General features: G+C 38.7%; 1 protein-coding gene across 1 annotated transcript in view; it reads left to right on the top strand.

The window, feature by feature from the left end:
* Positions 1 to 13,244, top strand: part of LOC127621770 (monocarboxylate transporter 10-like) — a 69,532-nt gene extending 56,288 nt beyond the window's left edge. Inside the window, exons 4-6 of the mRNA XM_052095494.1 lie at positions 215 to 358; positions 541 to 769; positions 12,029 to 13,244. Coding sequence (XP_051951454.1) covers positions 215 to 358; positions 541 to 769; positions 12,029 to 12,261 — 606 coding nt within the window. The 3' untranslated portion in view covers positions 12,262 to 13,244. The remainder of the gene's footprint in view (positions 1 to 214; positions 359 to 540; positions 770 to 12,028) is intronic.
* Positions 13,245 to 14,237: the final 993 nt, after the last annotated feature.

Genomic DNA, 14,237 nt, shown 5'->3' with positions numbered 1-14,237 from the left:
TTCTCGCCTCCTCCTTTCCCTTTTACCGTTACAGACACTTATGTCACCATCCTTTAGTAGTGTGAAGTACGCGTTCGTATGATTAGCATTGTTAATATTATTATTTGTATTGTATTTTTATTTAAGTTATAACTTAGTTCTTGAATATATTGTATATGACATTACTCGTTTCTGTAGATTATTGTTTAAAGTCTGTATGTGTGTGTGATATCAGATGAAACATGTAGAGGAGCGGTTTGGAGTGAATGCTAATAAAGAGGTTCTGCTCACATGTATCGGCATCACGTCTTTAGTGGGTCGTCTTATCTTCGGCAGAGTGGCAGACTACGTACCTGGAGTCAACAAAGTCTACCTACAGGTGAGAGAAGAATTACCTGGCATTTATAACAGGTAACCTGTATTTCAAAATACCATTTTCAGTCTGGAATAATTGAACTGGATTTTCTTTCAGTTTTCTGTTACGTTACAACAAACATAGTTCACAAACTTTGTTTTTCGAACCATTTCTAATCCTTCTCTTTGTCCGCTTCACATCTCCAGGTGTCTTCATTCCTGGTCATCGGCGTGATGTCTATGATGATTCCTCTGTGTCACATCTTTGGTGGGCTGATTTCCGTGTGTCTGCTCATGGGTCTGTTTGATGGTTGTTTCATCAGCATCATGGCTCCCATCGCCTTTGAGCTGGTGGGCTCTCAAAACGTGTCACAGGCCATTGGCTTCCTCCTGGGCATGATGTCTATCCCCATGACCGTTGGACCTCCGATTGCAGGTAATGCATGATGTGAACTTCTATGCTGAAGTCATTTCACATGCTTTGGCAATAATGCAGTATTGTGTGATGTTTTATTATTGTATGTTCTGAACGTGGTTCTGCACCGTTCTACAAATTGCAGCAGTCAAACTTGTGTTAGATGAATACACTTTATGACTAAAAGTATGTGGATTCCTGAACACCACACGGGTATGTGCTTACTGAACTCTTCTGGTTCAGTTTTCCCACAGATGTTTAATATGGCTTCAGAGATTTAGGGGGCTTTCACACTAGCACTTTTGGTGCACACCCCGGTTCGAATGACGTCAGAGTTCGGTTCGTTTGGATGATGTGAACGCTGTCTTCCGAACTCGGGTGCGCACCCGCGAACCGTACTCGGGTCCGCTTAAAAAGGTGGTCTGGGGTACGGTTTATGTGAACTCCAGTACGATTCGCTGCTGATATGAACGCAATCGAACCAAACCGCGGAAGTGAACCGCTATTGATGACGTATAATGTGGTCGTCAGTCTCACACGCGTCACTTTCAAAATGAGCGGAAAGGGTTTACTTTCGTGAGTGCGTGCGTGCGTGCGTGTGTGTGTGTATACACTTACCTTGACGAAAAGCGGGATTGACGCACACGCACTGCAAGCAGAGAGATGATTTCTGCTTGCCAAAAATTGTCTTCGGCGGACAGCCCGCTGTCTTTTGAACAATTTCAGTATTTTTGCGGCAGACAGACGCAAGTGTGTTTCAGTATCTTGAGAAGAAAAAAGAAGAACAAATGTGAACCGAGCAAGTCTATTCATTGAATTTTGACGCCTTTTCATTTCGCGGTTATCAAGCAACACGATTACGCACCAGCTGCAGCTTGATGACGCAAGCGTACCGCAGTTCGGATACAAATATATAATGTAAACACAGGCCATCGGGGGCAGGGGGGAGGGGGGAGCAATCGAACTCGGGTTCGGAACAGGCAATCGAACCAAGTGTGAAAGCCCCCTTACTCTCATTTAGACAAAAGAACTTCAGTGAATAGGAGACATATAGGCACTTTTCATAAAAATCTATCTAAAATAAAGCTCATTAAAGGCCAAAGATTGATTGAAACATATTGGTTTGTACAGAGAGTCTTTAACCCTCTGGTGTAGACGGATGCGCTGGCGCGTCCTGCTGGATTTTATCGTCATTACTGCGGAAACAACATAAAATTCTCCGTCATTTTGGGGCATACAGATACCGTAATTTCCGGACTATAAGCCGCAACTTTTTTCCCACGCTTTGAACATCGCGGCTTAAACAACGAAGCGGCTAATATATTGATTTTTCCCGTTTTCAAATTGTATTTAAAAAAAAAACAAAAAAAACATTCTGTGACGTGCTCAGTTTTTTGGCGGCATGAAGCTTTCATTAGACCAATTGAAATTGCCGAACGGGTTAAGGTCAAACAACTTTTTTGTTTACTGTTTAGATTAAATCGAGCGCGCTCAAACTTCCCATCATTCTGATTACGGTAGTCATTTTGTCACCCTCACCATGGCAAAGACATGGAGAAACGCATATGATGCAGCTTTCACGTTGAAGGCGATTGATCTGGCTGTTGAAAAAGTAAATGGAGCTGCTGCACGGGAGACGTTGGAAACAGCAGCGTGAGGAATTGACTCAGTGCAAAAAGACAACTAAAGCTGAGGCTATTCAACTCTGACACCGAAGGAGATGACTTCAGTGGTTTCATGTGCACAAGAGGAGGAAGATAGTGACCAATGACTTTCTTGCTAGGCTACTGTTTACTGCTAATTTTGTATTTTTTGTTACAAGCCGTGTGTGGCAGCGGGGGCGTGGTCAAGCGCCTGTCCGGGAGAGAAAAGCGGTAAGGGCGCTTACACCTAATGTCTAACACCTGTGTCTAATTTCAGTAAGCGTGGGGAGATCGGCATAAAAAGGCAGCAGAGAGAGTGAGTGAGTGACAGACAGAAACACGTCAGTCTAGTGTTGGCGCATAGAAGACCAAGAATTGAGAAACTTTATAAAATTGATTGTAAACATTGCTGTGGCCATTAAAAGCCTTACCTGGAACGTCAAGTGCCCTTCTTCACGTGTCCTTCTTGGGAAAACTGTCACACTGGCACCAGTGTGACAGTTTTCAGCACTTGATGTAAGCGCCCTTACCGCTTTTCTCTCCCGGACGGGCGCTTGACCACGCCCCCGCTGCCACACCGTGTTTCGTTAAAGCCTGTGTAAAGTTCATTTGTTTCAATGTACCGGTAGGCACCTGCGGCTTATAGACAAGTGCGGCTTATTTATGTTCAAAATAATATATTTTTTTAAATTCAGTGGGTGCGGCTTATATTCAGGTGCGCTCAATAGTCCGGAAATTACGGTAAGTGTAAGACATCATTAGAGACTTTAAAGGGTCTGCTTTTATTTGTGTACACTCACAATAACAACAAAACCTTGTGCTTTTGTAAAATAATGAAAATAAAAAGGGTGAGCTTTCAGCAGTCTCTGTGTTCACGAGCATATTTCAGAAACACGTTGTGGCAGGGCGGACGGCGGGGCCGGGTCGTGATTCTACACACCCGGTCCCTTATCAGGCTAATCAAGCCTCCGCTCTGTCACACACGTCACTAACATGAACTGAAACTCAGCGAATACTTATCACACAAACATGAAACATATGTCTAAAGAAAGCTTAAAATGTCTACTTTTAAATAAAACAAGTCAAATTTAAAACAAATATTCTCCTGCAATGTAATCTGTATGAAACAAAGCGATGTAATTTATCTCTAATGTGATCACACCCACCAGCAGAGCGCGCCATTCATACGCTAATGTGCTGAGACGATCAATGCAAATGCTAAACGCCCCCGACTGTGCCTTAAAAACAAAATTCATTCACTTTTCTGTGCGTTTGAATGACAGTACGATACACAAGTGAGAAAACTCCTAGATAGTGACGAAGAGTTAACATTTTCCTCAGAAGAAGAGCGAGACTCCGATGAACATTTGTATTTTGAAGAGAGACTTGATCTGGCCGAGGATACAATTTCAGACGAGTAAGTCAGTTCGTTTTCATTAGCTGACACGCTATTTTATATAAACATGTACATATTTACTAGTGGGACTGTTTCCAGACTTACCAGCCAGGATTCAGAGTATTGACATTTGAAATATGTCCTAATAAGCAAGTTTTAGTAACATTGAAATGCTGTTTGGCTAAAGCAGGTATTTAAATTGTATGCTGTATGATATAAAAATAATATGAATGTTTAGATTATATTTTAACTAGTGTTTGTGCTGCCTCATTATCATCATCAAAGCTTGTGCTTGCAAATATGTGTTCAGGTTAAATGAGTAAAAAAAACTTTAAAGGGGTCATGACATGAGAAACCAAATTTGCCTTGATCTTTTGGTATATAAGAGGTCTTTGTATCATTAAAACGTCCTGCAAGTTTAATATTTTAAGATGTCCTCCCCATTCTAAACGAATCATTTATTTAATCAAGCTCAAAATACAGCTCGTTCTGGATTCATGGTTAGAAGTGACGTGACGGTTAGAAGTGACGTACCAGCGTTTGCATATGACCGCCTCCAGCACAAGATAACTACGCTTTAAGCGCCAAGACAACTCACGCTCATTTCAGTATCGCCGTCGCCTCACAAGTGTTCAGTCGATGGACAGCGAGCTCTGACAGAGACTACTTGTGCACAGGAAAATTACGATGCCACACAGATGTGCTGTTCCTGGCTGTGGTCAAACAAAACCTCTGAATAAGCTGCCGAAAGATCCAGGCGTCAGGGAAAAATGGATGCAGTTTATTTTTTGCGGACGTCCCAGTCACGGCAGTGTTAACTTAAGCGTTTGTTCTGTACATTTTAAGGATGACTGTTTTGAGAACAAATCTCAATATGATGCTGGCTTTGCCAGAAAACTGTTGCTCAAAGATAAGTCCGTGCCGACTATTCTGGGAACAACGACGACGCAAACTGTAAGTAATCTATTTTAAACTTTAAACTACTTTTTAAAGCGCAATTTCATTCATTATGAATAATCACAGTGTTTTTACTTAGTTTACTTGCATATTGTTCTGGCTGGAGGCGTCAATAATTGATACATAGGCACTGGCGTTAGCCAATCATAACAGTGGGCGTTAACACTGAAGTCTTAAATGGAAAACGCCCCCAAAACAGACTGTTTGAATCAGAGGATGAGAAACAGGGTGGGAAAAGGTCATAAATCACTAGATTTTAAAAGTTTTTCTTAAAAAAATATATATTAATACTATAATTGCACCTAAGGGAACATAATAATACAATAAAAAAACCCATGTCATGACCCCTTTAACTTTAAATATGCCCATATTTGAAAATCACCATCTTATGATTTCTGAAGGATCATGTGACACTGAAGACTGCAGTAATGATGCTGAAAATTCAGCTTTGATCACAAATTGCATTTTACAATATATTCAAATAGAAAACTATTTACAATATCACTGTTTTTACTGTATTTTGGCTCAAATAAATGCAGTCTTGGTGAGCAGAAGAAACTTCTTTTTAAATGGTAGTGTAGCTATAAAATTAAGTAAAGTCTTTAAGTAAAGAAAATGTATTGTCAGATTACTTCTTTTAACTTAAAACTTTTAATCATTAAGTCTCCTCACATTCATTCTCTTTGTCACATTCCTCATTGATGGGCCCAGGGGAGGGGTCTTTTGTCTCCTCAGGTGTGAATTACAATCAGTATTAATGATAGTTCACGTCTCCTCACATATGACCTTTCTAACACTAAAAGTGTCTTACAAAAGTTCAATTACTATATTGTTTTGTATGAATGAGTGATCAGGATGGTTTTCACATCATTTTGTAGCATAAACTCTAGGCTACAAGATCCAGTTCTCAAAAGTATTGTGGACAAATGTTTAGTATGTGTTATATGGCCTTATTTCAATGACTTAAAAAAAAGTTTTCAAAAACATGCATTAACGGTATTTTCTCAAAAATACAAACATGTACACACATGTTGCTCACATATTATTGTAGCCCATTTTGTGTTGAATACAGTGTTATCAGACTTTAGCCATTAATATGTTTTTAAGCAACTGAAAAAAGCACAAATGTCAAGGCATCAAGGCATGAGTATTCTGTGTTCAATACAAGTTAAGCTCAACTGAAAGCATTTGTGGCATAATATTGTTCACATAAAAGTTTTTTTCTTTAAATGAAGCAAAATCAGTGGAGACACTATAATGCAAGTCAATGGGGTTTAATCTGTAAACATTCAAATACTCACAGTTTCAAAAGTATAGACACAATATGTGTGTTAACATTATTTTACTGTCATTAAATCACTTTCTAACCGCATCTGTGGAAAGCTAGAGAGAAATTTGAAGATGTAACTAAATACACTAAAGTCTGTCTGCACTGGTCTCAGAACAGTTATAGAGAGATATAGGATGCTCCCTTGCTCCCTATTTAGTGCATGACTTAACCTCCAGTGTGTGTCTGTCTGCACTGGTCTCAGAACAGTTATAGAGAGCTATAGGATGCTCCCTTGCTCCCTATTTAGTGCATGACTTAACCTCCAGTGTGCTGTCTGTCTGCACTGGTCTCAGAACAGTTTGAAATGCATCTTATTTTCATCATAACTCCATATAAAGCCTCTGAAAGACACATTAATACATTTATTCTCAATGAATATGTCCCAAAATGCACGCATGTGGACATCAGGTTTATCATTATTTTAAAGCGGCATATCAAACGAAACCAGAGACGCGACTCTTGATAACCAAACAGGTTTCGATGACAACACTTGAAGAGGTTTCTTCCCAGAAACACTTTTGTTGGTGCTGCACCTGTTGAAGCGCTTCACGAAACTCAACGTCATGTTGTTGTGTCACATTAAACCCTTAAATGACAGTCTAGAGTGTTCTAAACTGAGATAAGTCCGTTTTTATCCATTTCAAATATGTGTTGCGTTTAGTGAAGCCAAAATGCACGCATGTAGACGTGGCGTCGCATAAGGTTGAACAACCACAAACGATTATTTAAACAACTTTACAGCTTAAATAATTCATGATTTATAACTAAATGTTTTTTAATTTCTGTGTTTAAACCCTCCAAAAGTTGACCCCATTGACTTCCATTGTAAGAGTGTCACTGGAACACACATCTGTGCTGTTTAAATGAAAGGAGGAACGAGTCAAAATACACTTTTGTGGTAAACAACGTTGTATCATAAATGTTGTCAACTGAATTTAAGAACTTATTTTTATCCATATTTAGTTTTGAAGTGAATTTTGAAGAAAAAAATGTTTATGGTTGCAAAATTTCACCACTTTTTTTAGACAGTAAGTTTCATTTTTCTATCAGTAAACACAATATATTACAGGTTTACTAACTTCTAAAAGTTTTAGAAATTGTGTCAACTAGTTTTTCTATTTTGTGTAACTTTAGCAATCCATGACAGTTAATATGCTGTTAGTTATGTGTAGTTTCAGCTCATATGATTATTAATGAATGAATGAATATTAAATCATTCTCTGCGGGTCAGTCACCATTAAGACATTTTAAATCAATGTTTTTAATGTTACATTTTTGAGGTCTGCACTCCACAATCGAGGAAAGCCCGGTTGTTGCACGCACGTGTCAGAGAGATGATCGCGAGCTCGTTGCACGTGAGAAAGTGCGGATGAGAAGCTTTGAACTGATTGCGAGATTATCGTTAAATCTGACTCGGCAGTCCTAAAGAGGCTATCACTTGGACGGCCGCTGAACTATCTTCAATGGGAGGACCATGATATTGTTCTTTCTCTGCTGCCTGTGACCCAGTCCGAATAGACCAGTTGAGAAACACTGCTTTAACTCACACACTCAATTATGTCAGACCCCCTCGCCTCGCTTCTCTCTGACATTTAATCCACCGCGTGTGTGTGGGCGTGCGCGTGCGTGCGTGCATGTATGATGGAACGCCAGGCAGTTCAAATATACGCAAATTTTAACACGTAGACAAAGCGTAAACAACACGTCAACAACACGTTGTTTGCACGTTGTTAACGTGTTGTCTACGCATTGTCTACGTGTTAACTTTTCACGCGTTGTTTACGTGTTGTTTACGTGTTATCAACGTGTTGATTTCATGTGATTCTGAGCCATTTGGCCACTTGTCCAGTTTGAAGGGGTGAGTGCTGCACTTTTCCATTGGCTGCTGAGTAGTAGGGTTAAACCATTTCTGTAAGCCTGGGGGGTTTGCCTGCCACTATTTAACATACTAAGATCCTCTAATTTCTTGGTCCTTTTCTTCCTTTTGTGTGCAAATGTAATATTTGGATTGCAGTTTTAAGACTTTACAATTTATTTTAAGTTATAAATTATTTTCATAAAGACAAATTGCCTCCTTATGCTTCACTACTGATATTCTTGCTTTACACCATTCAACAATTGTGATGCTGCAAAGTTACAGTGGTACTCACTAAATGATGGTTTAGGATACAAACCATTGTAATAAATGTATTTGGAAAACATGAAATTTTACTCTTTGAACATTTTTATTGAATGTAGGTTATGACCAGCAGGGGGGCATACCAGACTAGCCTATACCCTTAAGATATAGTGAGTGAGTGAGTGAAAGTAAAACAATTAGTGTGACGGGTGGTAAGTCAAACTGAGGGACGCACACAAATCATAAAATATTTACCAAAAAATAATATTTATTTTAAATAAATATATCTTATATATACAGGGACAAATCCTGAAAATAATAAATGTTTGAAAAAAATGTATAACTTATTTGGTGATATTTTAGATGCAAGTGTCATGTTGGTCAACACGGACATGTGAAATTGTACTAATGAAAAATGATTAAATATAGTATGTTACTCTTTAAGAATAGTATTTTTATCATATATCATGTTAACAAGAACACTTCATTTAATAACTTTAAGCTTTGGAAACACACTTTGGGACATTTTTTGTGCCTTATGCATCTCATCAAACGTTGCGGACATAAATGGCAGGCGTTTCATAGAATAACTATTTTACACAGTTATGTTTTTAACACTAACAGACACCTCCTGACCTTACGTTCTCAGTTAAATATGATCATAATCGTTTGTCTTTTTTGGATATGTGGATCGAATTATGCAGTGGGATAAACAGATAAGACTACAATCTGCCTAGCCAGCAGTGCTCATCGAGCTCTGGAATATGGTTTACCCAAGAGCTCAGATGTCATTCTAATGAGGAACTAATTGATAAAGCTGCTGCAATGAAAAATAAAGCTTTTGGGACAGAGCCTCCTCTTTACAGTGTGTTGATGAGGTTTACCAAGGTGCATTTCAATTCTAGTTTGATCTTTTACAAAAAAGTGTCAAATAGGGTAAAATTTACTCTGTCAGAACACTATTCTTAAACACTGGCCTATTTTGGCCTCTGATCCGGCATAAGCATTAGCATACCCAGCATTTTAATGATCCTCCCCTCTTTGTCTATAGAAGAGGTCCTAACTTATGCAACAAGCTGGTGCAGGACTAACATTAAGGCAGGTCCTAAACAGAATATTTTAGCTCCTCTAAAAGATGGGAATAATCCATCTGGCAAACAACAAGGGAAGATCCTCAATGTGGATTGTGATATGTGTTGTGCTGTAATCCAAGATGTTCCTTTTCTTCATCTCTCATGTACAGTTTAGGGTCTATGGTTTGTGGTGCCCCTCACCTGATAACTCTCCATTAACCCTCTGTGCTGAGATGTTTTTTACTTATAGATCTGGGGACTTCTGATGGCTCAAGCCTGATCCCTCTCAAATCCCCATTTAATTTGTGATTAGATTGTATTGTACTATTATCAGGGGCAAGCAAGGCTTCTAATGGCATGCATCACAGTACGCCATTCAGTACTCAAAACCTCAATTCCCAGGAAGTGGAGCGTCTGTCATCGGGGTTTGCACATAGACTTACAGTCTATTGGCGTGCACAGATGTGTTGGCACTGCCAGTGACTGGAATGTGATTGGTTATTTCTGCCTGTCTATCCAGTGTTGAGTTGTGTATGCTCTGATGAAGGTCTGTTAGACCGAAAGCTTAACAAACTGATACACTGCATAGATTTAAGTGTGCTGATATCTCTTTTATCAGTTTGGACTCATTGATGCTTCCAGCACCTTAGCAAAAATTAAGCCGGGTGGAGGAGTGGTCATCCTGTTTTATTTCTGTCTCTGATAATAAAACAGTGAAAAGACATGGATTGATTTATTAAAGTGCAATTTAAACTTTTATTTTGTATTTATATAGTTATTTATGACTGATATAGTGTATGGATTTGATGGCTGTTTTCAAGGCTTTCAGGCTTGGAGACACTTCAAGATGGATTTACTTTCAACATGCTTAATACACGGCATAGTTTCTGTCTTACAGGTTCTCACTAATATAAGCTTCAAAATACATAAGACTTGATGCACTGGATTTTTCATTCCCCCAGTATCTCCAATATGCTGCATGCGCTCATTCATACTAAACAAAAACTTGCAGCATAATCCCACAACCATGCTTTCACATAGTGATGCGATTTTCCGGAACCAGCTGTGTGACAGAAAAAGACCCAACAGACACAACACCATCATGCCGGCTGTGGCTTTTCACACAGACATTGTTCCATCTCTGTTACTACTCATGTTCCCGGCGCAAAGGTGGATCAAATCAGACCCCCCTTTCACGCTCCGTACCTTTCATATAGCGAGACAATACTCCCAGAAAATAATGCAGTGTGAAAACAGCTATGGATAGCCAGACTCATGATTTAATTGCCAAAAAATTAGATGAGAAGTCTGCTGATATTTAACAAGGGCCATCAGACCATTTGCACAATATTGGGCACAATTAAAACTGTTGAACCACATTAATATATATAATGTATTATGTATAAATAGGCTGTAACTGGCTAAACACTTACTTCTCAGGTTTTAGGCTTTAATAAGAATTTTAAGCATGACCTAGGAGTTTGGCACCGTAGTGTACATCTGCTGTCAGCACTGTCAAATCAGTTACTATCTGACCTAATTACAAACTTTCATTCTAATACTGACAGTCTTTGGAAGGCTGTACATTTCATCAAAATGGGTAATATCACCTGTGTGCATATGTCTGAGTGCTTAATATCTAAACAAAAAGAGGTCCGTTTAGGTTTTAACAAGCCCCATAATTAGTCACAATGTGCCCTCTGCTGGTCAAAGCCCTACATTAAATTAAAATGCTGAAAAAGGTTCATGTTGTTTTCCAAAGACATATACAGTATTTATTACAATGGTCTGTATCTTACACCAACATTAAATGAGTACCACTGCTGTTAGTTTTTCCCCACACAACTGTTAATGTTTTTTAAGATATAAAACTAAAGTTGATGAATGGTGTAAAAGCATGAATTCCCTCTAATGTGTTTGTTTACCAAAATAGGCAGTAAAGGAGCAAAAGGGGCAATTTATCTTGATGAAAATAATAATAATAATTTATTTTAAGTCCTAAAACTGCAATCCAAATATTACATTTGTATAGGCTACACACAAAAGGAAGAAAAGGACCAAGAAATTAGAGGATCTTAGTATGTTAAATAGTGGCAGGCAAACCCCCCAGGCTTACAGAAATGGTTTAACCCTACTACTCAGCAGCCAATGGAAAAGTGCAACACTCACCCCTTCAAACTGGACAAGTGGCCAAATGGCTCAGAATCACATGAAATCAACACGTAAACAACGCGTGAAAAGTTAACACGTAGACAACGCGTAGACAACACGTTAACAACGTGTTGTTGACGTGTTGTTTACACGTTGTCTACGTGTTAAAATTTGCGTATATTTGAACTGCTTGGCGTTCCATATGCGTGCGTGCGTGTCCGTGTGTGTGTGCGTGTGTGTGTGTGTGCGCGTGTGTGTGCGTGTGTGTGTGCGTGTGTGCGCGTGTGTGTGTGCGTGTGTGTGTGAGTGTGTGCGCGCGCGTGTGTGTGTGTGTGTGTGCGCGTGTGCGTGTGTGTGTGTGTGTGTGCGCGTGTGTCGGGCAAGTTGACGAGTCTGACATGTATGCATCTACTGTAGCAGAAAAAGAAAACGCTTCATTTGTCACACTGTATTAATAAACAAGTCATCAAACACACTCTCTCCATCATCCTCTCCATCTCGTGTAGCGCTGGGAAAAGTTACACCGGTGTCGCTACTTTTAGTTAGTTACTTCCTAACACTGAAATGTAACACATCATTCACCTGATTTCTTTCTGTGCTTTTGTACCCAGGATTCCTACGGGACCGTCTGGGCAGCTATGACGTGGCGTTTTACCTTGCGGGCATCCCTCCCATCATCGGTGGAGCCGTTCTGTGTCTGATCCCATGGGTGGAGGTGAAGAGGAGGAGGAAAGAGCAGGAGGAAGCTGCCGACACCACTGAGAAAATGCTGGAACACAAGAGTGACGCACAGGACGACACAGACAGCAGAGTGAAGACTGACGACCCCAAATCTGTGGTGTGAGGAAAACACAATATCACCAACAGAGGTTCAATAAAAATATCAACCATGTGCTTTTCTAGCCCTTTATTTACTACAGGAAGAAACTTTAGCGGAACATGAAGAGTGAAGATGTGAAGATATGCATCATTCATGTTTTAATCATGTGAACAGTTCTTCATGAAGAAGGGAAAATGAATTCTGACAATGAATCCAGATTTCATTTGGTTACATGCGGCATAGAAATGAATAATTGCTGTACATATGTATTTCCTTCTGCACTTGAATAACTTAATGAGTGTATTTGCATATGTACATTTCTTCAACAGGAGTGCTGAGCAGTGTTTATTACGGGACATGTCCGGATATGGACTCCAAATGAGGAAACATTAATGCTGATTTGACTTCATCTGAATTACTTTTATTAGATTTGATTTCAAGCCGAATCGGTCATTCAGTGTAAAGTTTTGAAATGAAAGTATTGAAAAAGTCTAGATGTATGAATGCATCGTTCCCATCGCACTGTTTGTCCTAAGAATGCAGGATTTGTGTTGCTGTTTTTAATGAAGCGTGTCTGAGAATGATGACACGTGTTTTACACACAGATATCAGGATGTGCAGCGATTGGAATTTTCTTTTGTATGCGGCGAGGATCCAGAGACGCTCTAAATTGAACTAATGTGGGAAAGATCTTAAAGTGTGTCATTGATCCACACATGTTGCCATAGTGACCATGACTTGTCCATTACAGATGCAGTGTCAATCAAATGTGATTATTATTGTGTGTGTGTGTAATGTGCACATCTGCAACATCATTTCATATCATTCTTGGCACACTTTATAATACATTTCTAAACATTAATATTAGTTTTTACAGCATTTATCATGCTTGATTATTGTTCATTTCTAAATCTGGTTTTGATTATTATGGAAGCCCTGAAGCGCACTGTAAAAAATAAAAACATTCACTAGCTGAAAAAATGTTTTTTTAGGAGTGTTAGTTTCTCCTCAGCCTACAAATCGTTTTTTCACTCTCTCAAAATTATTTTTTATTTTTTTACTTTTTTTATTTAAATAAAAAAAAAAAAAGTCAAAGTCTGATCAAAGAATTCGTTTTTTTAAATATATTTTTGTTTTCCTCAAAAATGAGAAAACAAACAAATAAACAAACAAACACGTCTATCTGGCGCATGTTTACATGGGCCAACAAATGAAAACAGCAGCATAAATATTCACATGAACGTCATCAAACAACTAGAAATAACTCCCGTTGACAACCAATGACACACATGTAACCTGAGCGAAATTCATGTAGCAGACTATCAAACATTATATGTTTCTTTACTTGATTAACGTTTGCAAAACATTCTTGTTAGACTATTATACAACTATAAATCAACACATTAAGCAGCACAGCTGTCACTTTGTATTACTGTGCAATGGTATGAGATTTTCACGGTACGATAACCGTCTCAGAAAATATGACGGTTTCACAGTATTACACAATTATTATAATTTTTTTGGTTGAACAAATGCTTTATTATAATTGAAACATATACTGTATGTGCGCGACTGCTCCTGTCTGTACCTTTAACTTGGTGATTCTCAACTGGTTCTGCTTCAGGACGGATTTTACATTAGAAATCAAGTGGCGACCCATCATAGTAAAAACATAACCTGTATTTAATGTATCCTGGGTCGCATTTCCTTTTATGTTGCATAGTTTTGTTCATGGTTTTCCAATACAAGGACATGTGTCAAGTGACATTATTACCGACAGGAAGTTTTTTCTCCCCCTTTTAAAAATGGAAGAGCATATTTACTTATGAGCCTATTATTATCCCATTTGTTTCCTCATTTCAAACAGAACATACATATTACACAGGAGGAAAGACCATGACCATGGTTAGGTCAGTGTAGCTAGTCTTAAATAATAGTAATAAGAATAATAAATTAATGTATTTATGAAAAATAAATACTAGCTGAAACGCATCTTGAAA

Source organism: Xyrauchen texanus, chromosome 28, assembly GCF_025860055.1.
Source record: "Xyrauchen texanus isolate HMW12.3.18 chromosome 28, RBS_HiC_50CHRs, whole genome shotgun sequence".
In the NCBI taxonomy this organism is placed as follows: domain Eukaryota; kingdom Metazoa; phylum Chordata; class Actinopteri; order Cypriniformes; family Catostomidae; genus Xyrauchen; species Xyrauchen texanus.
This window is presented reverse-complemented; position numbering and strand designations above follow the sequence as displayed.